The 24224-nt window shown below is 45.6% G+C and overlaps 1 protein-coding gene across 9 annotated transcripts in view; it reads right to left on the bottom strand.

Annotated features, from left to right (window-relative positions):
• Nucleotides 1-24224, bottom strand: part of ZNF462 (zinc finger protein 462) — a 139229-nt gene that overhangs the window by 28541 nt on the left and 86464 nt on the right. For all 9 annotated transcript variants that reach the window (XR_014302285.1, XR_014302286.1, XM_082696833.1 and 6 more), the window contains 2 exons: nt 6137-6404; nt 4130-4266 (listed from right to left, as the gene is read on the bottom strand). Coding sequence is in view for 7 of the 9 variants with exons in the window: in XM_082696833.1 (XP_082552959.1) it covers nt 4130-4266; nt 6137-6404 (405 nt within the window). In the remaining 2 variants the exon portion in view is untranslated. The remainder of the gene's footprint in view (nt 1-4129; nt 4267-6136; nt 6405-24224) is intronic.

Here is a 24224-nt window from a genome sequence, read left to right as displayed (position 1 = left end):
ATTTTTCCTTCCCACTCATGTAGTGGGTCCAATAGTGTCCCCCAGAAGCTTATGTGCACCTAGAACCTTGATATGAGACCTTATTAGGACATAAGGTCCTTACAGATGAATGTAACTAGTCAGGATGAGGTCACAGTAGTTTGGGTGAGGCCTAAATTCAATGAGTAGCGTTCTTAGAAGAAGAGGAGAGGACATACAGAAGACATGCAAAGGGAAGATGGCCATGCATGGACAGAGGCAGAGGCCAGAATGACGCAGCTGTAAGGCAACGATGGTGGAAGCCACCAGAAGTGGGGGAGGGCCACAGGAAGATTCTTATCTAGAGCCTTCAGAGGGAGCCTGGCCCTGCTGTCACCTTGGTATCAGACTTCTAGGCCCAAGAGCAGTGACAGTACACTGTTGTTTTAAGCTACCTAGGAAACTAACATGCCCTGACTTCAAACTTCTTTGCCTTCTTAAACATTATCATAGCTCAGTTTGAAAGCCACCCCTCCACACCACCTTTCTCTACTCCCAACACAAATACACCTGCCACCATGAATCTCCTAGATACCCATCACTCACTATATCATGGAGACTTACGCACATGCTTCATCTCCTTGAGGAGGGAGGGCCCTGGGTCTTATATACCTTATCTTGCCCAAGAAGCTAGCATAGTGCTGCACATAACAAGCAAGTAATGGGGGCACCTGGGTGGCTCAGTGGGTTAAGCCTCTGCCTTCGGCTCAGGTCATGATCCCAGGGTCCTGAGATCGAGCCCTGCATCCGGCTCTCTGCTCAGCGGGGAGCCTGCTTCCTCCTCCTCTCTCTCTCTCTGCCTACTTGTGATCTCTGTCTGCCAAATAAATAAATAAATAAAATCTTTAAAAACAAAACAAGCAAGTAATGAATGCTTGCTGAATGCATGGGCACACGGTATGCTCTTTTGCCACAGCCCACATAAAATCATGATCATTTCTCACTCAAATTTCCCATGAATAAAATGAACTCCCCTCCCTTTCCTCCCTATTTAAATATATCATCCTATTGAGATAAAAAGCTAAGGCAACTCTTCTTGCAAGCTGTATCTCGGTCCCAGACCAGCTCAGAAGTTGTTTTCCTTCCCTTTCATCCCAAGTATTTTAATGAACCCAGGCCTCAGAAAGCCCTCTTACTGCAGGCCCTAGAGACCAAAGATGCTTACTCATCCCCAGAGCAAGGAGAGCCCAGGTGCAGGAAGAGCCACCTCTTGTTACTTTGATTTCAACCCCAACTTGAAATTGCAAGGCAGACACCCAGCCCTGTCTCCTGACTCGTCAAGACCAGCTTCCCACTAAGATGCCCTTTTGGGTTGAGATGGACACCAAAGCCAGGCCGTGACACAGATGGCAGACACAGTTTTTCTGAGATTCTCAGCCATCTGTGGTCCCCTGGTCCTCAACTCTGACCTCCAGCCCCACAGGTGGTTCCGGTCTCAGGCTCAGCTGCCACAGCCACGAGAATGCTCAACAGGGTGACACAGCCACCCTCCCAGGGAAGAGACAGCGATGCCTGGTGGTTATACGCATGGGCTGTGGGGCAGACAAGGCCGGGTTTGGATCCAGCTGGGTCACTTTTTAGTCATTTGTATCTTGGGTCACACTCAGTCTCTCTGAATCTTTTACCCTTGTGATTGGCGGATTAACAGTAATACCCACACCATATAGGGCTTTGTAAGAATTCTATAAAATGACATATTGGACCCACTTAGTACAGCACCTGTCCTCGTCAACACTCAGTGACAGTAATCTGTTGTTGTTAATGTTGTCATTATTACTGCTGATCCTCAAACGCCCCTTCGTTCTAGATCGTGCACTTTCCGACCCTGATAAGGATGATATTTATAGATTTAGATGGCTCTTTTAACATAAATGACCTCTACAAATAAACAGCAGAGACCGTAAGGAACCACCGACGGGCAGTATGACGGAAAGGTCCCGGGCTTAGAGGCCCGGAGTTGACTCACTGCCCCGTGAGCCCTCGGGAGACCCTGCTTCAACCGGCCCCCTGTCACCGTCCCTGTGCGCCTTCCCACTGTGTCCGTGGTGGGGATCATACACACTGGGTCATACACGCTCCACTTCGGAGAAATTCCTCTCAGGTTTTGGTGTCTAGGATTCCTGACAATCTTCTGAACACAACTTCCAGAGTCCAGCCAACACCCAAAATCCAAAAGATTCCCTTTTCTTCCCCGCCGCGGGAGGCTGGGCTCTCTTGAGCGGACCTGCAGACCGCGGCCGACAGGCGCACGACACCTCACAGTGCTCAATGGACCCCAAACTGTCACTGAGCACCCTCGTACTGCCAGGGGACTTGTGACTGGTCTCTCCTCAGTCTGCATTTGCCCCAACTTCTCATTTGTTTTAATCCTGTCATTTTGCACAAGTATCTTTAGGAGACCTTAAATCCTTTCCGAGATGGCCACGAGTAACCACACTGAATCCAAGAAAAAGCAGTGTCTCTCAGTTTCACATTTCATGCACGCGACGCATGAACACAGGTAATAATACTAGCCCTTACGATGCTGCTGGACAGGAGTGACTTGGTGTCAAGAGTAGCACTCCAAGGGCTTTTCTCAGCTTTAGCATTTACTCTGTGTCCCCCCACCACACACACACACACACACACACACACACACACCCCTTTCTAGAAACCGCCGCTCATTAGCCACTGAAGCTTGGAGCCCACCAGGCAGCAACATGGGAAGCCAGGGGAATTGACCACAGAAATGAGGATTCATCATTTCTGTCTGCTCAGCAGGAACACTACTCATGGCCTCTCCGCACCACACGTGGGCTGGGGGACCAGAAGCCAGGTAACTGACGTGGCACCCTGGGTGGGACCACTCTGGCCAAGAATTCCTGCCTCCGTGTTCTGAGGCTGCTTCTCTCATCCTGCAAGTGGACGTCCCAGCCAGGAGCGACCTCATGTCTCCTCAGAGTGGCCTGGGCAGGAAGGAAATCTGAGGGCGCTAAACAGAACCTTCCACGGGGTGTGCAGCAGAGATGGGCAAAATGTCACAAAATGCAATGGCCCAAGACAGTGGTGCTGGGGACATGCTGGACACTTTGAAAATGCTCCAAAAATATCCAGCATGTCAGGGTGTGTGACATCTCAGCAGGACAGCAGAAGACACACTCACAGTTTCTGAGGCCCACGTGGCAAGCATGGAAAAGCCTCCTAAGGTTAGAGGCCAAGGAACGAAGAGCGGGACGAGGAGGGAGGGAAGGCACGAACAAAAGATGTAAGATCCGTGGACGGAAACCGCCCAAGAGACTAGCAACCAGGATTCTGGTCATCTTTTTCCATCTACCTCTGGCTTGAATCTTCTTTGGACAAAGTAGTTTTTACATAAACATATTTTTCCTTCCAATGCAGAGGAAGCCTCTTGTTTAACAGTGTTGTAATTGGCCAAGAGTAAACTCAACTGAAAGGAAAACCAAAGAGGACTTGAAAGAACCATCCCTGTTTATCAACAGGAAGCCGCACGTCCAGAACACCCAGTATGTATCCACCACGGAACGCACCAGACCCTCGGCGCATCATTTTGTAGGCTTGACCGTCCTCTCTTCTTAACAGATCAGAGAGCAGGCCAGTACAGGAGGCTTTAAAACCAGAACTTAAATCCGAAGCCTCTGGGATTTCTAACATCAGACCACTTTTATTTTTAAGACTTTTTCCTCTCTCCATTCATCTCATGGGATACTCCACGCTCTGCTTTGGAAATCATCGCTTCAGACTCCCGCCAGCGAATCGCCTGCAACCACACAGCTCCTCACATTTTGTAATGAATCCTCACCCGTCCGTTCTGTCTCCCATTCGCTCCTTCCTCAGCAAGGCGGTGAGGGCAGAGGAATCAGAATGTAAAAACCCCTCACGCTGGGAGGCCCAGAAGTGTTCACTGCCCAACCCATCACCTTTGCCTCCCTCCACGTGGAGCAGATCCTTGTGGTAGGATCATGGGCTGTCACTGTGGTCATCCAATGTGATTTCCTACCTGGAGAGAAGGGGAGGAACCAGGGACCAGGGCAAAGCGGCCACCTCGAGAGGGGTGTCCCTGAAATGCCGCCCGCAGCCCACGCCCCAAGAAAACCACATTTAGGAAGATTACCTCGGTGCAGCACGATGTGGTCAATCATGTTGCGTTTGTATTTGGTGTGATAGAGGCAGAGAGGACAGCGGAGATCTTTGGGGCCCTCCTCGGGAACCGCCGAATGCCCAGCTTCCACGTGCATAGTAAAAGCAGATCTGAGAGAGAGGTGTGGGGGCGGGGGAGACAGGTGAGGAGTGTGACAAGGGATCGTGTCACTCCCACATCCCCTGGGGGCTACCTCACTAGGCTTCTGCATGGGACTCCCCCGGCTTGAGGGCCCAAACCAGAGTCGTTCATCATGTTTCCAGACCACAAGCTCCTTGGTCACTCATCCACTACCTGGACCTTGTTGTGCAGGGCTAACTTCCTTTTTGAAAATTTCTGCCACTTGGCTGGGGTCAGGGCTTACTTTGGAAAGAAATGGACTTCCCCAAACACCTTATTCTAGAAGATGAGAAGCTGCCGATGAAAAGCAAAAAGCCAAAGTCCCTAAGAGAAAGAGGTTCTCACTGTGCGTGGAAGGAGGAGGACTTCGCAGCTGCCTACGTGACTCCGCACAGGTCAGGGCCGAGATGGCAAGTTGGCTGGGACGTCATGGCGGCTGAAGATCTGCTAAACTAAACTCAGGCTGGGTGTACCAGCCTGAAGGCGGAAGGCTACTGCTGCCTTCCCCTCTATCCTTTTCAAAACTTCACCATTTACAAAGCCTTCGGTGTCTCATAAAAATGGATGAAACCATGAGTCTAAGGGGCAAGGTCCCTTTCTTATTAACTCAAGTGCTTCTCTCTGGGGAAACATGTACACCTGTCAGTGGGCCCTTGTTATCTGAGTCTTTAGCCTTTTCTCAATTCTAAGGTCACATACATATTTATCTGAAAAACAACTGAATTAATAGTCAGAGCTGTAACACACTTCCCATCGAATCCCATCAACTAAAGTGTTGGTGGAAAAGAACCTTGTTCTTCCGATTGCTTTTTGTTGGCCATGAAGCCTGTCTTGAAGTACTAGAGTGGCCTATGGCTCAGGTACTAACTACAGTAGGAGGAGATAATAATAGCTTTACACCTGTAATACAGCCATCTAATATTATAGTATTATAATGGCTGGCTATGATATTATAATGCTTATTAGTGTTTCCTTTGCGCCAGGCACTATTCTGAGCACTTTAGATATATTGGTTCATTTATTCCTCCTACGAGTTGTATAAGTGAGGTTATAAGTGTTGTCTCTCAACAATATGATCTTTATTTTGTAGATAAGGACCAGGAGACACAGAGAAGCTTAGGGACTTGTCCAAAGTCATACTGCCAGCCTGCGGCAAAGTTGGGGTTCAAACCCAGGCAGCCAGGCTCCACATTCTGCACTCATAACCGCTAAACTAAGCAGTATTGCACAGAATGAGATTAGATCAGAAGCGTCCAGAACACGTGACAGGAAGCACTCTGTTCCTTGAGCTCACTGATTCTATTATACACAGGGGCAAAGGTGGCTTTGGATTATCTGTTTCTGGATCGGAAACAATGTCTCTACAGTTGTTCAGTTCTAGTCTTCACAGCGCTGGAGTCTTGATTCTCTGGGTGTCTCTCAACAATATGATCTTAAGAAATAGGAATTTTCTGTAAGGGTAGCAGGGAAATCATAATTGCTGGATGTTCTCTCTTGGCTTTGATTTTGCTTTCAGAAACACAGATTTTCCCCCTAAAGACAAATCTAAAAAAGGGAGGATAGTCCTCCACAGGAAAAAACACACATAGCTTCATGCACTGGGCCCAAGAAATCCCTTACCACACTCTGACACTTCTTGGCTGCCCATTTACTCTAACATTTAAACTTGTTTGTTCTGATATAGCGACTGCTTCATTCCCAAAACACCTTCCACAAGCCCCAAAGCAGTCCTCTGGAACTAGCCTCCTTTTGTGAAGACTGGACCCGATCCCTCCCCAGAAGAATGGAGGGAAGTGTGTGGTGAGGGGCGGAGCAGGCGCAGCCACCTTGTTTCTCAAGGCCGTTCTTCACGCCACTTACTTAAAGCCTGTGTAAAAGGAGCAGTCTTTGCACTTGAAGAGCTTCTTCCCACCATGCTTGTCCCTGTAATGGCGTCTGATGCTCTGGATGTAGCCAGAGGAGAATTCACAGAATTCGCAGTGCAGAACAGCCTCGGTTTTCTGCTCGGCACCCCCGGCTGCCCCGGAGAGAGGCACGGGGCTGACGCGGCTGTTGTTCCTCGCCAGCGCAGCGGACTGATAGTGGTTCAACTGCTGCTGAACATCTGGAGGTTCGGAATAGGAGGAGTCTGTGGACAGACGGGGAAGAGGACACCGGACACAGAGAACACAGTGGAGCTTTGACCCCTGAAAACCCCTGACATTAGTCTGCAGTGTTTTTTCTTTTCTTTCTTTTCTTTTTTTTTTAAAAGACGATGACTACGATCCACCTTTCATCTTCATTTACATCCTACCACACAGATCTGGGGAAAGGCAGGTAGGAAGGAAGTGTCTCTTCTTCTCGTCTGACTTTGAGGGCTCACGGCATTTAAAAATAAAACTCTGAGGTGACAGGTTTCAAAGTGAAGGAAGAAAGTCAACTGTGGTCTAAAGGAAACAGCAGCATGGTAACGGGCTGCCGCAGAGCACCCACCCGTCCCCATAGGGGAGATAAATAAACGCACAGCAAGTACACAGGCACCGTGGTGAGAAAGGAAAAGTCGATGATGTCATATGTCCTCCTCTGCAGCCCAGAATTATTCAAGCCAACCCCCCCCCCCAACCAAAAGGTCTTTAACGGAAATGCTCGAGCACATGGCACTCGCAAATATAAAAATGTTTTATGCCTTCACAGTCAAGTGATTTAAAATTTAAAATATAAAGATCTAATAGTGTTCTCCTGGAATGGATGTTTAAAGCTTAGTCAGCATTAAGATGGAGATTTATTCATAAATCCCATTAAAATGAAATTCCAAATAAGTTTCCCTGAAAGGTATTTTCAAGTTTGCAATCCGGAGGAAAAATGTCGGAAATGACAGCCATAAATCTTACCCCTGAGAAGCTCCAGTGGAGAAATGTGGTGGAGAAATCTGATCTAGATGGGAGGTGGGAAAAATCTCGGTTTCTTAAAGACTCAAAGAGAGGAGGGAAAGGTCTTGAACCTCTTCCCAACGTGCTGCTTTGAATGTTGAGGCTACACTTTCGACAACTTTGTCCTGTATAACCTACAGCTGCCTATGAATGACATGAACGGAGTCCTAAATACCCCTCAGATGAATTTCAGTGTAACTTTCCTTGAAAAGAAAACAAAGGGCTCTTTTTTAAAAGCCTTTCAAAAAGCAAGGGGGGAAGGGGTTAGAAACTGTACAAGCCTCCTCCTGATTTGACGGACACTTCATTTTCCAAAGCACGATTCCCCGAGGCAGGACACGAAGGAATTCTGTAAAACCCGTATTTGATGAAAACTAGTACCATCCATCCCTTTGGCCTCTTGGAGAAGAAAAACAAAAACCAGAGCAGCCTCCCTTATTGTGAGGCCGCCTCCTGTCTTCAAAATACTAAAATACCTTCCCTTCTTGTTCTCCTCCTCCCCCTCCTCAATTCGTATTCCTCAAGATGGAGAAAAAACCCCTTTGGAAATTGTAAACAAACCTGCCACACACACAAAAATAAAACAAAAGGAAACTTGAACAATACCTCTGAGCCTCCATGGGTTCATTACCAGGTGTAAACTGAAGACAAAGGAAGAAAGGAATGACACAACCGAATTCATTTTACTCAAGTCTTTTATCTTTGGTTTCTTTATTCCTCAACCCTAGCTGATGAACCCACTCAGGATCACAATAATGCAATTGTCAACTTCTCATTCTTCCTTTCAATAGCAGGTTTGTTTACCACCGCATGGATTGTTCAAGATGTTTTCTATTTAAGCTCTCAAGACTAGTTTCTGCTTAAATGCAGGCACAAGGAAGCGCACGAGGAAGCGCAAGGTGTACTCCCCCTCTCTTGTTAACACAGGCCTGAGCCGTGGGCTGGGCACTGCTCTGCCAGCCTCCCCCATGAGCCCCCCATCCTCCTGTTTGCTCTTTGCTCTGCCGGATTGAAATTCTGGGACCAACAAGGCCAAAGCCAGGTCTTATTGCTTGTGAGCTCTCGGCCACCCACAAATCTACCCAGAAACCAAAATGAACGTCCCAAGGAACGGTCCGTTTTTCCAAAAGTAGCTGCCAACTCCCTCCAAGACTCGATACCCAACTCAGCGAGTCCTGAAGGCTAGCATGGAGGCTGGTGGTCACCTCAGACATAGGCCTCCGACAGTTTCGATTCCTTTATTATAGAAGCGTAAAGTCCATTGTTTCGACTCAAATCATAAGCCAGGTAAATTCATCTCCCTCTACCTTCCATCCACCCCAACTTCACACCTGCACTAATCTCTTAGGGAGACTCCCTCCAAGGGAAGGGAGTCTTCTTTGATTTAACACATTTGTCTTGTCTCTAGGGTCTATTGCATTTCATTCCATCCGTCTCAAAAAACGAATTCTAAATTTTAACTTCAGTATATATATGTTACACGAAACTTGAGGAAACAGAAATGCAAGAAGTGGTGAGGGAAAGCATTCCAAGAAAGGGAGGCTCAGCGCTCTTCCTTTGTAAATGGCAATGCAAAAGGAACAGCCGTGTGTACCATGTTATGGATTCCTTTTTATTTTTTTCTGGTTAAAATCAGATGGACAGGTTTATTTACAAAGATAGGCAAATCCCACCACTTATGGTACATTTGTAATAATGCCCAGGTTACAACTTTTTGGGTCTTCCTAGAGCTTTACTTTCCTCTCCGGTGCCAAGACACACTATGTCTCTCATTCTCTCTCACTTGGGAGTTTGTGAATAATGTACAATTTTAGCACTTTGGGCACTAAAGTGACAAAGACGTGAGCGTGTATGATTCCACCGATCTTAAAAAAGCCCATTTGCCAAACGACATAACATTCCAACTTGTTCACGAGACACAGCCTGAGGAACAGGAAAAGGGTCGTTTTTGTGCCCAGGTTAGAAAGGCAAGCAGATTGTTAGTAGTGAAGGGACACGTCACAGAGGTTTAAAAATCATCATGAAGACTATTTTCTTCATTCTGAGCTTACAGAAAGTGAAAAAACCCTGTTTCTGCCAGCCAGGTTTGTGGTCACTGAGATATACAGCACCGGAAGCAGAGGGAGGGAATGCAGGGGGAAACTGAACCCGAGGTGGTCACTCAGATCACATCTTTTTCAATTAGATGGCCAGTAATCCTTACAGGGGAAACCAACAACAGAGACCAGGCTGGTCCCTACGTTTCTAACCCAATCCTGACATATGCCTGCCATCTAAAAGCTTAATTCTCTTGTGAATTTATTTACATGCAAAGCTTTAGAAATTATATTATCAGGTACAGCTATAGTTGTAAGATGAATCTAAGTCATGGGTAGCTATCCATTTTGTCACCAGTCTATAAAAATATATTTTGTAAAATCAAGATCAAACTCGAATTTTAGCACGGATGGTCATGGTGCTTATGGATGTAGGTTTGTAATTTATTGAAAAGCCAGCAATTAATTCTCACAACTACAGTGTGCAGTTTGGTTCTCATCCCAATTTTACCCATGAGGTAGCTGAGGCAGTTGGTTACACGGCTAGTAAGAGGCAGAGGTTGGATTTCACCAAAGATTCATCAGACTCTAAAATCTGAGTCTTGCCCATCAGGTGTCTATATCCAATGGTGACCTGGGGTCCCGTTATACAAGTCAGAAGAATGAGAAAGAACATCCGAGTGGTCCATCAACAATAAATACATAGCAGAGAGCAGGGAGAAAAGGTGACAGAAAGATTGAAAGCCATGAAAATCATTTTAGAATAGATAGAAATGAAAACAGAACAGATAGGGGATAACAGTGAATGGGATGTGAATGGGCCTTTCAGAGCATGTGGGGGGAAAAAATAAAGCAAGGTACGTGGGAAAGAAAAAGAATATCCAAAATTTTAAGATGCTTTATAAAAACAAAAACACGGCATCACATAGGCGACAAGTCCACCAGCAGGCTGCGCAGGAGAACACAGCAGATACCCAGCATCAGAAACCTGCCGGCCCAAATGTTACACTTGCACAGATGCCTGATAACCTGCCCTAAAATAATGCTGCTCTGAAATTCCTCAGGTGGGATTTGGCTGGAAAAGAAAGGTACATGGCCCGGAGACGGGTGGCTGCTTTCCGGTGGCTCTTGGACAGGCTTTTGAACCAAGGAAAGGGCTGGGTTCCAGAGGAAACCTCCCAGCCCTCTCACTGAGTCATGTTCCTGAAGAAGTGGAAGACCATCTTGTTAAAGTCTATCTCCCAGAATGTCACCAAACCCAGGGGACTATCACTTCAAGGGGCTTTTTTCTTTCTTCTCTTTTCTTGAAAAATTAGCCAGCAGAGAAACAATCGTTAAGAAATTTGATTTTATAAAGATGAATGACAAATACGTGAACTCTGGCAGTACAAAAAGCATGACAGAATGAAGCATTCTGGAATATTCTGAGGCTACAAACATTTAGTTAACACCCCTCTTAGTGCCAGCCTATGTGCGGGCTCTAGAGTCAAAGTCCAAGAAGACACCTTCTCAGAGCTGGGCTCTAGCAGAGGGGTGAGCAGAGCTGTTGTGACAACACAGGCCTTCTCCATGTCTGGCAAACTTAACCCCACTGATGGCAAGGAGAATAAATGAAGAGTGAGTACCAGGGGAATTTAGCTGTTGCAAGATTAAGGAGACCCAAAGAAGAGTAAGAATCAGTTGGGCAGTAGATTGTGGGTGCTGCAGAGGAGAACCCCCTTATGTACTGAGTGATCCAAAAGGGAAGCTGTACAGGAAGATCGATTCTCAATTTTCTGCAGCTCCAGAGAGGATGTGAGTGAAGGTACAAAAGTGGCAGAAGGATCTTGGTGCCAGCAACCACACTTAATTCTATCAGAGCTAAACTTTCGTGTAGACTTGGGGAGGCAGGCTCTTTTGGTCAGCGTGAACCAAGTACCAGGAGAAAATTAAAAGACAAAGGATCTTAGGCAAGCACATGAGGGGTGCCCAAGGGGGGCAAATACTTCAATTATATCCATTTGTTTAGCAAATACTTACCGAGCATCTATGTCAACAGAAGACTCAGTTCTGGGCACAGGATTTCCTGCCCTCAAGCAGCTCACTGTCTCAGATGGACATGTAAAGAACTCATTATGATAAATGCAGAGAAATAAACATCTTGATAGAGGCATCCACAAAGAGCTAAGTGGAGAAGAAGCAAAATCAGTATGTGGTGACTGACAGAATGTTGGAAGAAGAGAGACGGAGGAGAATGACAAAAGAAACTTTGAGTGCCCATTAATAACTAGTACTAGTCAGTGTGTTCATTAATGAAGTAACACTAGATATGAAGATGCTGGAATGTTCGATTCACCACACTTCCACCTTAAGTCTTAAATAGAAATGAAATAACTCCATTTATACCACAATGAGAAAAAGTCACTTAATTCCGACACGGAAAAGGAATGAAGATCAGAGGATGAGTCTGAATGGAAAAATATGTATGCCAGAGAGTAGGGTAGATCGCATAAGGGAGAATTTAAAATCTTCTAAAATAGCATAGAAAGTTCAAAATAATGCCTGAATTCTAATTTTCTTGAGAAACACAGGCGAGGTGGAATCTTTTGGGTTTTCCACAAAAAGTATCGTATCATCTGCAGAGAGTGAGAGTTTGACTTCTTTGCCAATTCAGATGCCTTTTATTCCTTTTTGTTGTCTGATTGCTAAGGCTAGGACTTCTAGTACTATGTTGAATAGCAGTGGGAGTCAATCCCATTTACAAATGCACCCAAAACCGTAAGATACCTAGGAATAAATTTAATGAAAGAGGCAAGGAAATCTGTACTCAGAAAACTATACAATACTTACAAAGAAACTGAGGAAGACACAAAGAAATAGAAAAACATTCCATGCTCATGGATTGGAAGAATAAATATTGTGAAAATGTCTATGATACCTAAAGCAATCTACACATTTAATGCAATCCCTAACAAAATACCATCGACTTTTTTCACAGAAATGGAACAAATAATCCTAAAATTTGTATGGAACCACAAAAGACCCTGAAGACCCAGGGGAGTATTGAAAAAGAAAAAGCAAAGCCGGTGGCATCACCATTCTGGGCTTCAAGTCCTATTGCAAAGCTATAATCATCAAGACAGTATGGTACTGGCACAAAAACAGACACATAGATCAATGGAACAGAACAGAGAGCCCAGAAATGGACCTTCAACTTTATGGCTAACTAATCTTTGACTAAGCAGGAAAGAATGTCCAATGGAAAAAAAGACAGTCTCTTCAACAAATGGTGTTGGGAGAATTGGACAGCCACATGCAGAAGAATGAAACTAGACCATTTCCTTACAACATACATTAAAAAAAAGACTCAAAATGGAAGAAAGACCTAAATGTGAGACAGGAATCCATCAAAATGTTTGAGGAGAACACAGGCAGCAATTTCTTTGACCTCAGATGCAGCAAATTCTTCTTAGACACATCACCAAAGGCAAGGGAAGCAAGGGCAAAAATGACTTTATCAAGATCAAAAGCTTTTGCACAGCAAAGGAAACAGTCAAAACCAAAAGACAACCAAGAGAATGGGAGAAGATATTTGCAAAAGACATACCCGATAAAGGGCTAGTATCCAAAATCTCTACAGATGATTATCAAACATATCAAACCCAACACCCAAAGAACAAATAATCCAATCAAGAAATGGGCAGAAGAGGGGTGCCTGGGTGGCTCAGTGGGTTAAAGCCTCTGCCTTCAGCTCAGGTCATGATCTCAGGGTCCTGGGATCGGGCCCCGCGTTGGGAGCTCTGTTCCGCAGGGAGCCTGCTTCCTCCTCTCTCTCTCTCTCTGCCTGCCCCTCTGCCTATCAAATAAATAAATAAATAAAATCCTAAATAAGAAAAAAAAAAAAAAGAAATGGGCAGAAGACATGAACAGACATTTCGGCAAAGATATCCAAATGGCCAAAAGACACATGAAAAAGTGCTCAACATCACTCGGCATCAGGGCATCAAAACCACAATGAGACAGATACCACCTTGCACCAGTCAGAATGGCTAAAATTTACAAGTGTGGAAATGAGAGATGTTGGCCAGGATGCTGAAAAAGGGGAACCCTCCTACACTGTTGGTGGGAATGTAAGTTGGTGCAGCCACTCTGGAAAACAGTACAGAGGTTCCTCAAAAGGTTGAAAATAGAGCTACCCTATAACCACCAATCATACTACTAAGTATTTACCCCAAAGATACAAATGTATTGATCCGAAGTGGCACCTGCACCCCAGTGTTTACAGCAGCAATGTCCGTAATAGCCCAACTATGGAAAGAGCCTAGATGTCCATCAACAGATGAATGGGTAAAGAAGATGTGGTATATATACACAATGGAATACTATGCAGCATATACACAATGGAATACTATGCAGCCATCAAAAATGTAATCTTGCCTTTTGTAACAATATGAATGGAACTAGAGGGTATTACACTAAGCAAAAGAAGTCAATTAGAGAAAGACAATTATCATATGATCTTGCTGATATGTGGAATTTGAGAAATAAGGCAGAGGATCATAGGGGGAGAGAGGAAAAAATGAAATGGGACAAAACCAGAGAGACAAACCATAAGAGACTCTTAATCTCAGGAAACAAACTGAGGGTTGCCAGAGGGGAGGAGGGTGGGAGGGTGATGGACACTGGGGAGGGTATGTGCTGTGGTGAGTGCTGTGAATTGTGTAAGACTGATGAATCACAGACCTGTACCCCTGAAACAAATAATACATTCTATGTTAATAAAAATAAATAAAAAATAAAATTAGTTACCCCTTAAAAAACTAAACAAACAGGCAATTTAGCAACTCAAGTCTGGTAGTAGAAGGAACCAGAAATAGAATATTACCTGTGAATAACTGAACTGCAACTACTGTAAATATCCAAAGTATGGGACCTCCAAAATGCTGGAAATACAGCTCACTATTTTCAGTCAAGAAATCATAGAAAACTGGATAAGGGGACACTAATAACACCAAGAGAGCAGTTAAAGATCTACTTTAGTTAATAGCTGGGAAACTTCTGGAATGCCATGCAACTTCTATCATGCAACTGCTAATAAATGTGGGCAAAGGACAAAGAGACTCTATGTGTTTTCACATCTGTGCTACTGACCCAGGTATCTGTGGGGACGAGAAAATCCTGCTGCCATGAGAAACTGAGCAAGCTCTGAGATGACGGAGTCTTCCTCTAATGCTGAAAAAAAAATTGTCAGACTCGGGCACCTGGGTGGCTCAGTGGGTTAAGCTGCTGCCTTCGGCTCAGGTCATGATCTCGGGGTCCTGGGATCGAGTCCCGCATCGGGCTCTCTGCTCAGCAGGGAGCCTGCTTCCCTCTCTCTCTGCCTGCCTCTCCGACTACTTGTGATTTCTCTCTGTCAAATAAATAAATAAAATCTTTAAAAAAAAAAAAAAATTTGTCAGACTCTCTACACCTGAGGTGCTGAAGGCCGATCTCCTCTTTGCCCACACTTCTTTTGCCCTTTTGTTCCTTTGCCCACGTGTCTGAACGTTAGTGAATGGCTCACCACTTCGTTCTAGTTTCAGCTGTCAGATTCTTCCTCCCAGCTGTCCTTGGCAGCAGCACCTGAGCCAAGTACACTGTCCCAGAGACCTGTGTCCCGCTCAGCTCCAACCACTTCCCTCTCTAAGCCTTCCCTTCCCATTGTTCATTCAGGCCCTCATATCCTGCATGGGCAGCTGGAACAGTCTCCAATCTGGTCTTCCTTCCTCAGATATCTGTTCCACTCCAGCCAGCAAGCACATCACAGACATGTTATCACTCACATGGTTATGACAGGATTATGCCACCGGGCCCAAGGGCGAGGTCTTGATTCCTGAGTGCAGAATGTAGAGCTCTTCAGTCTGGCCCCAGAGCAGGTGTTCAACCTCACTTCTAGCTCATTCTCAATTCCCAGTTGCACATTCTGCCTATTTCACCATTGGGAGTCCTTGACCAGGGCCACCAAGCACTCTTCCTCCTCTTTTTGCCTGACAAATACCTACCCATCCTTCAAAGTGCCGCTGAAATGTCGTCTACACTGTGATGACTTTTCCCAACAATCCAGATAGGACATTGCTCTCCTCGGTGCTCTGTCAGCACAGACACACTGGGTTTCTCGCCCTGATCTCATTACACCTCACATTACACTCACACAGTCCCTTAAGCAACCTCCACCATCACATTTGGCCAGACCAATGCCTCTGACCCTAAAACACCTTGACCCAAGAAGACCGAACGCAGCAGTGTCTGGACTAGCGCTGGGGGTTACCCTCCAGCAGGCCCATCCATCTCTGCTTCCAACAGTTGAGCTGATGTTAACAACAACCCACTGGATTAGCTCCCAGACTTCTCTGTACCTGTCCTATTTGCTACCGAGCTTGTCTGACGTCATTAATATGACCTAAAATGATGAAATATGGGCACAAGGTGTCATTTCTATGAAAGCTACATTGAATGCTTTGGAAAGACTTGATAAAGTCAAGTTGCTAAAACCAATTTTTTTTATGTCAAATTATGTTTTGGCAAGACCAACTATAAAAGATTAAGGACATAAAAATCTAGAAGGATTATGCTCTAAGACTGTTTCACGAATGTCTAAATTACCACTCCACTTAAAAGAAGCGGACTCTGGAAGTGACACATGATACAACGAGGATGCCTGTCTTTTATGCCAGGGAGGAAATGGGGAACTTCAACTGAAGGACTCCAATACATACGCTTGGCCCTACATCTCAATAGTGGTGAATGAATCTATTTTGTAGATGAAAATAAGATGCTTAAGACATTTTAAAAAGGATTCCCTGCATTTAGTAACTTTCAAATATAACTGAGAAGGTGGGTATTGATCACATCAAATAAGAGTTTCTACTACATCAGTCTATATATTTGTTCCCAGTTTTCGATTAATTTAGAGAATATTTATTGAGAGGCTTCTACGTGCCAGGCACCTCAAAGCACTTGGGATACATCAGTAAGAAAAAACAAGGATCCTTGTGGAGCTTACATTTTAGATCAGCAGGAATAGTACCTTACATACTTTTATAGCCACAGAAACTCACAGTCCTTTCATAAAGAAAGGTACTTATGAGAAAAGATATGTAGGAAAATGTTGCAGGATTGAATTTGTGTACAACTTTCTTAAATGTGGGCCTGTCTGCCTATCTGTCCATTTATCACCTATCATTTGAAGTTACGAATACACTGCCAGGATGATTCACAGACTCAAAAAGTTTACTTATTTAATAACTTTTCTTAGGTTCTATCTGAATCCCTTTGAAACTCAACTCCCTCTGTTCCTCAAGATACCTGTTGTTTATTTCACACTATTAACACAGAGCAGAACCTGGCCTCCAGAAGAATACCACCAAGTACAAATCATCAATGCAACTTTCCAAGCACTTCCTTTGAAGAGCCTCAAAAATGCTCTCTGTGGGCCACTCTAAAAGAAAATCGTATTAGAAACAAAGCTATGGAACACGAGACATTTCAACTCCTTCTGGATAGTGTCTAAAGGGGAACATAAATCTCCAGAGGCAGCCACACTATTTTATTTCCTTCTTTTGATTGTGCCTTGAAAATCTCCAGGCCAAGGACCCCGGCGCCTCCCCATCTTCCTTCACCAGCGAAGCTCTCTGGCCTGGATGCACGACATTATGCTACAATGGCCAGGGGGACAATGGGCGCTGGATGACTATATATAGGAATTCTGGGCTTGGTTGTCATGGAGGCAAATGGAAAAACAAACGCCTAATCCTGAAAATAAGGCTGAGGCCAAACTTGAAGGAAACACACTTTGAAAACTTCCTGTCATTCTGATGAGTAAAAACAAAACCTTGAAATATGATCAGGGAAAAGATGAAGAAAAAAAAAAAATTAGTCTTCAAAATGACAAAAACAGAGAAAAAAAAAAAAAGGCCACCTTCTCTTTTTGAGAGATTGTGTCCCATCCTATTGAAGTTCATTGAAAGGGTCTCACGATGGCCTGATTTTTACATGAAGGTTCATGTTTTCTCTCTCTCTCTCTGTTGGAGGATCCAGGTAAGTCTGACCTAAATCTGCTAAGACTTGCAATTTGCCAGACCCTATATTTGGGGGACAAAAGCATTTGTTTCATTGGGGTTTCCTGCGAATGGCCTCACCATCCACTCAGTCAACAAAATTAGAACGAATCCTCTATTCATTTCTTTCTTTTGCTCTACGGGGTTCAATGAGTGGAAAGCCCTGTTGGTTCTACCGTCTTCTGTGATCTACTCACTACTCCACGGCCATGGTTCAGGCCCTGTGGTTGCATGCGTTACCTTCCACTGCAAAATGTTCCTAACAGGTGTTCCATTTCCAAGTTTCTTCTCCTCCTAAGATTCCTTTCTCTTCTAAAAGCAAACATGACCATCACCGTGTCTGATAGGAAAAGATCCAAACTCTGCACTGTTGGGGCTCCCACCCTCCTGCACCTTCCCAGACTTATCCCCCCCAGAGCCATACTGCTCCCACACTGCAACCCGCCAGCCACATGGAAGGCTCCTAACATTCGCTGTGTGCTTTCCTTCCACTGCATCATTCAGTCTTGCAATGCCTTTCTTCTACTTTTCAGCCTTCTCAACTTCTACCACCTTTCAAAACCCAACTTAGTTCAAATATGCCATCACAATAAAGGTCTGCCTTGAACTTCCTCATTACAATTATTAAAATCCCTACTTGTGCTCATGGCAAGGCACTGAGATTAATTTATTTTACCTGTGCCAAACTAGGATCTCTTTGAAAAGAGGATAGTCAACCCAACTTTTGTATCAACATGGATGGGACTAGAGATTATGCTGAGTGAAATAAGTCAAGCAGAGAGTGTCAATTATATGGTTTCACTTACTTGTGGAGTGTAAGGAATAGCATGGAGGACAATGGGAGAAGGAGAGGAAAAACTGAGTCGGGGGTCTCTTTTGATTATCTGGAGAATGGCTTCTGGAATATTTGAGAGTTTGGATGGCATGAAATTCACCATCCATGGCCATCCTAAGAAGCCAAAGGCATCACTTCTGCTTTTGACCCTTATCAACTATGAAGTCTAAACTTTGAAACGGATGGCATCAGGCTACCTGGGAGTACTTCCGTTGATTCCATATGCAACTCTCTCCTCTTCTTTGTACCCAGTGGGTATCCAGTGGGAGGTGCAGAGGTTTGTAAAATGCACAGGTGTAACCAGCAGCACTTCTACTGTATTTTAACGCACCGTGACTTCCCTACAGTCAACTTTTATGGCCATGAAAACGGAGCCCGCTGCAATCCATGAGAAGGCATTCATGGGTTCCCTGCCCACATTTATCACTACGTTTTCACCATACAAACAGTTTTACCAATTTTTCTCAATCGGGAACACGTTCTCATCCCAGGTACGTAGCATACAGAGGAGGCACTTTGCATAGAGACTGCTGGAGGTTTTGAAAAGTGGAGATGAGAGGACCTCTGGTTCCCCAGCCAGTCCATGGAGAAACAGGAAGAGAACCTGGGGCCTCCTGTGTGCCCCAGTTTCAAAAATATGTTCCTTTTCTGCCACAGTCATTAGCAAACATCCTAGGTGTTCCTTCTGCACTAAACGTTATTTGTAACTCAAAGTGTGTGTTTTTAAAAAGTCTTCTCGAAGCAGGCGGGAAACTTGTTGGGAAATGAATAAATGTATGGTAAAGGAGCCTTTTTCTAATTCTTTTTTTTTTTTTTTGAGGTGGGGGAGGAAACTCTGGGTGGCATCTGCCATTGTTAATTGAGAAGCTCTTACAATACCAAATGCAAAATTCACCTGTGACTCTTTTGAATTGTGTGATGAGGAAGTAATGTTTCCTGCTGCTCGTTTAGATCCTATAGATGTCTTTACCACACTGAAAATCCAACGCAAAACTTGGGAGTACAAAAGCCTCTTTATATCAGTGACTTGGCCTCCACCGCAGAAAGCTTGCTTCAACTTCACATGGAATGGAGAGCTCACGGGCCGTGGGCAAGGCCACGGAGCTTCCTCCTCAAGACCTGACTGGAGGGAAGATGCCTACTGACTTCAAGGAGTTGGTCACAATGGATGGCTTGCTATGAACAGTGCAGTCAGCCTGGGCAGGGAACAATTGTAGCGATTTCTTCAAAGATTAGATAATCAGGAGAAAAGAACACATCTGAGTATAAGCATATATATTTAGATCCGTGTAGAGCTCTAAGTGATGATATGGAAATCAGGTGAGAAAGGCAATGGTTTATCAAGAATAGAACAAGCAGCCACACTTCAAAGCATAGAGTTTTTTTCTAAAACTGTCGCCCAGCAGCAGGAGTCTCCTAACCAACAAACCCAGTGGGTTTCTTACCGTTTTTCCTTTTCTTTTTCCCTATTCCCATGCCGTGGAAGAAAATCCTGGCTTTGGGTGAAGCTACATTTTTTTAATCATCCTTAAAGCAGTAGGTTCCTCCCTTCAGATAGACAGCTCTTCTGCCTGCTCTAAACTCGCCTGCTCGGTGGGGCTGGGCTCAGGTGTCGGGCAGGAGCCTTCAAGAAGGCAAAGGGACAGGTGGTGAGATCCAGGGTCACCTTCTACTGTCTCCACCAGCTCTCTGGCTAGCATCTGTGTCAAGGGCTTCTTACAAGGCCTCTTGCTGATCTTCACCATGGGAAAAGCAAGGGAGTAACTGGAAAAGAGGCAACCTCTCATCTACCCAGAGGTGCATCGAGGTCCCGTGGGAATCCTGCGGAGACAGGTAGTTAGGCAGACCTCTGCTTCCTCACATGTAAAACAGAGACCGTGACCCTGGCAAACATCCCGGTGTGTGCGGTGCCACGCAGAGGAGGCCGGCGTGGGAAGCATAGCAACTGGTGCACAAAGCAGTACTTTAAGGTCTCTGTTCCACAGCTATTAAAGTCGGCATCCCATAATCTTGAACTGAATTATAAATCGCCTTCTAGTGGGTATGGAGGGTCTCTATCCCTGCAAGAATTGGTCTCCTAGGCGGGACTGCAGGATGGAGCGGTGCGGGTGTCTCTCCACTGATCTAAACAAATGTAGCAAACATTCATCCCGGCTCCAGGTACGTGGCAGGAGCTCAGCAGCTAGCTTGTGACTGACTGATTCTGGGCAGAGCCAAGGGCACTGCTACGGCTGGCAACGACCCACCAGCTTATCTGGAAGGTGGAGATGGCTGCAGCGGGGAGGGGAGCAATCGCGGGGCTTGGATTCGGCTCAAAGGCAGGGCTTGACCTGAATAACACCACAGACTCCATGATTCGCCCCATTTTGTCAGATCACAATGCACACAGCATGGTCACAAATCACCTTGCTGCAAAAAGAGTTGTCAGAGCGATTTCATTTCCAAACTTTAGACACTTTTCTGGCAAGCCTTCTGGGGTTGACTTCCTTTCAATTTTTTTTTTTTTTTTTTTTTTTTTTCAAGCTCACCTCAAGCCTTGAGCAAGGTCCTTTGGTACCTGATTTATAGGTGTGGCAATCAGCCTCATGATCACTGATGGTCTCTCCAACCATCCCAGCCGATGCCACAGCCCCTGGTCTGCCCTCCCTGTCCCTTATTCCCTCCCCTCTGCACAGAGCTTCTGGCCACCTGATCTATCATAGATTATCTGGTTTTCCCTACTAGCTGTGAGGGAGTTTGTCTCAAATTTCTCAGCTTGTATGGATTTTGGGGATTTAATTTCATGACTAATGAGGGCATCTAAGCTTGCTTGGGAACCTGTGGCTTGGCTGAGCCTGGAGTGTTTGGCCAGTACTCAAAAGGAGGAAACCTAAGGGCTGGTGCCAGGAAGCAGGCCTACCATCAACGGGTCTATACGTCTCAGCCTTTCGAGTGCCGTGGCCAGTGTATGGCACCATGAACACCGACACTTCTAGATTCAGGCACTCTAATCACTTGTTTGAGTGCCCACAGCATGCAAGGTCATCTGCCATACTCTGGGGACCCAAACATAAAATGATGGCCTTTGCCTTCAAAAAGCCAATGGTCTTGGTGCAAAGAGAGAGCGGAACAAAATAGATGAGTGCTGGGTCACTAAACAGAGCTCAAGGACCTAGAAGGAGCACACGGGAGGCCTCTCAGCCAGAGAGGAAGGTTTCTGGAGGAAACAAGACTCAAGTTTTCAAGGAGGAGTCGGAATTAGCCAAGTGGATGGAGTAACGAGGAGGAAGGTGAACCAAGCAGAGGAGGGTGTTCCGAGAAGGGAGGGCAGGGCCTGCAGCGTGAGAGAGCGGGCGCCCGGGAAGGCAGGGTTCTTGGCGTGGCTGGGCACACGAAGTCAGAACAAGGCACGAGGAATGACCCCACAGGGAAATGTGGGGCCCAGAAAACAACTTTCATGCTGAGCTTGCAATTTATTCTGAAGGCAAAGGAGGTGGCCCCTGGAGGGTTTTAAGCAGGAAGGAGGTGAGATAGAGGCTTCATATTTTTACCTTTTCTGTGTCTCTAAATTGCACCTATAGTCCTTGACCAATGACTTCGGACAGGGAAGGTGCCTTGGGGAAAATGCCTTCCCACTGTGGGAAAAACCAACTGATGGCACGTTTGTTTTTAACCTAAGGTAGATCAGCGGCAGCCTGTGAGTCCACAGACTTCACTCTGGTAAGTAGAAAACAACTTACTGTATCTTTTCTGCTCTGGATTTTACTAGCAGGTTGCGAGTGCTCATCTGAAATTCAGTTCCTACTATTTCTACACGTACATCTGGAGTAGATTATGGCCCTGCTGATGGGAAGAAAGGACAGAAACCCAACAGGCTACCTTGCTGGCAACCTACCAGCCCTTCATGTGGAAAAAAGTAACAAGGAGGCATGGGACACTGAGTGGTACGTCCACATTCTGGCAAAGACAAGAAACGAATTGGTGTCAGCCAAAACCCTGTGGTCTGTGTTCCCAACACAGGGCCTCCGCAACATCCAAAATGTTTCTAGATCTGTATTTTACTCCTCAGTTTTAATAGCCATGTGTCAAGCCAAGGACACAATACACATTTTCTTGCATTCATTTAGACTCAATGGTCAGAATATTATTTTGTAAAGCGACCCAATATTCTTCTGGACTTGTTAACTTTATATAAATGGTTTGTTTATTCATAACAAATAGAACTACTATATGTTGGGTCTTTGATGGATACAAGGATCATCAAATCTCTTATTTCAAGAGCTTTTGGGTTGTTAGGGGAGATTACAACAGCACACACTGCAAAAGAGTGAGCCCCCAAAGAAAAGAGCAAATGCTCAAGGGCATTTCGATTTGTTGTTACCAGAATGGCTGGAACACAACTGGGGCTTTACAGTGAGAAAAAAATTTAAATCTAGGTTTGCTGCTTTTAACTATTTAATAGCTATTCTAGGACACAACTTTCATTTCACATCTATGGGACACCTAATCTCAGAAGAAAGTAACCCTATGCCAGATGTTTAGAATACAAAGATGAGCAGGAAAAAAACCTGGTCTCTAATGACCTCTTTTTCTGGTAATATTACAGAGCTGGCAGAATGGACCACACATGTCCCCAGGGGAGGCAGGCCATAGCACCAGAGGATTTCAGAGAAGACATCATGAGAAGCATCATGAAAGTGAAGGAATTTGCACATAGCTCTGAAGGACAAGTAGGGTGTGGACATGTGGGAATGGAAGCCAGGAGGGCAGCTGGGGAGGGGCATGGAGAATGCTGAGGGTAGGAATTTTTTAAAACAGGCTATGTAGAGTGGTTAAAGACTTCAGAGTAGGAGAATAATGCCACTCAACCGTGCATGGCGTGGATGAAGGGAAGAGTTGGCAGGTGGAGGGGGTGTGGGAATGGCTCCTGGGTAAGAGAATGTGTGGGAAGGAGGGGAAGTTGGAGGAAGGAGGGATTGTGAGAGGACATCAGGAGACAGGAGACAACAGGACTTTGTGGGCAGCCAAGCAGCTGACGGACTGTGGCCCAGGACCTGAAGACGCAGTAGACGAGTTCGGCTGGCTACCATGAGTGCTGGTCGACAGCCAAGAAGGTAAGGCGTTCCCTTTCAGAACCTCTGAGGTGAAGGATGCATGAGATCCCCAGAGAGAGAAGGTGAGAAGCAGACAGAAAAGAAGGTCTGGAGCTGAACCCGAAAGGTGAGGGCTGGAGGCTGAGATTCTGGCAGCATCATTTAAACAATGAGTTGATTCCATGTGTTTGTGAAGGGGGACCTCTGAGGACCAGACCAAGAGGACCGGCCCAAGGTCTGTGTGTGGGCAGCGGGAGCAAGGGCGGTGACGGGCGAGTAAAGACAAGGTACTACCATGAGGGCAGAGGAGAGCCTGAAAGAGACAGCAGGTCCCCAACGATAGGAGGAGAATTCCCCTGGGAGGAAAGTCAGCAGTTTTAAATGCCACGGCCAAAAAAAGAAGGGTGAGGCAGGAGCAGCGGCCATGGACTTGTTTGTCTGGAGTCGTCGTCAACCCTTGTGCAAGCCATTCCATTACTGTGCTGGGGGCCAGAGTCACACTGCCTGGGATGCCAGACAGGGAGAGGGAGGAGAAGGAGGTGGTGGCAGGTGTGAACAAGGAAGGACTGACTCCTTCCCAGAGAAAATGTCACTGGAGTTAGCAGAGAAGAGGATTCTTCGTGAGAGTGGTTTCAACGAGAGGCTGAAGGCAGAACGTGGATTCCAGCCATTTAAGAAAAGAAGAAGTGGCGAGGGAGTGTAAGTTGGGCATACTGGTTCTTTCAAGAAGATCTGGGGGCTAAGACAGCCAAGAAGGTAAGGGAGAGTAAAGACAAGGTACTACCATGAGGGCAGAGGAGAGCCTGAAAGAGACAGCAGGTCAAAATGCAGAATCAAAATGCTAAAGGTCATACCCAAGAATGGTTTCAATATTTAAAACACAGAGCCCTTTCCTGGGGCTCCAAGAGCTCCTCTATTTCAGACTTTCCAAGGGAAACATAATACATCTAAGAACTGAGGTTTAGGAAAATGGAGTGACATACGGGACAGTGCTTTGGAGGCAGGTGGACATGCATCCTAA

Source organism: Mustela nivalis (genome assembly GCF_964662115.1).
Source record: "Mustela nivalis genome assembly, chromosome: 13".
NCBI lineage: Eukaryota > Metazoa > Chordata > Mammalia > Carnivora > Mustelidae > Mustela > Mustela nivalis.
Note: the sequence above shows the minus strand (reverse complement) of the source record. Positions and strands in the feature narration are given on the sequence as shown.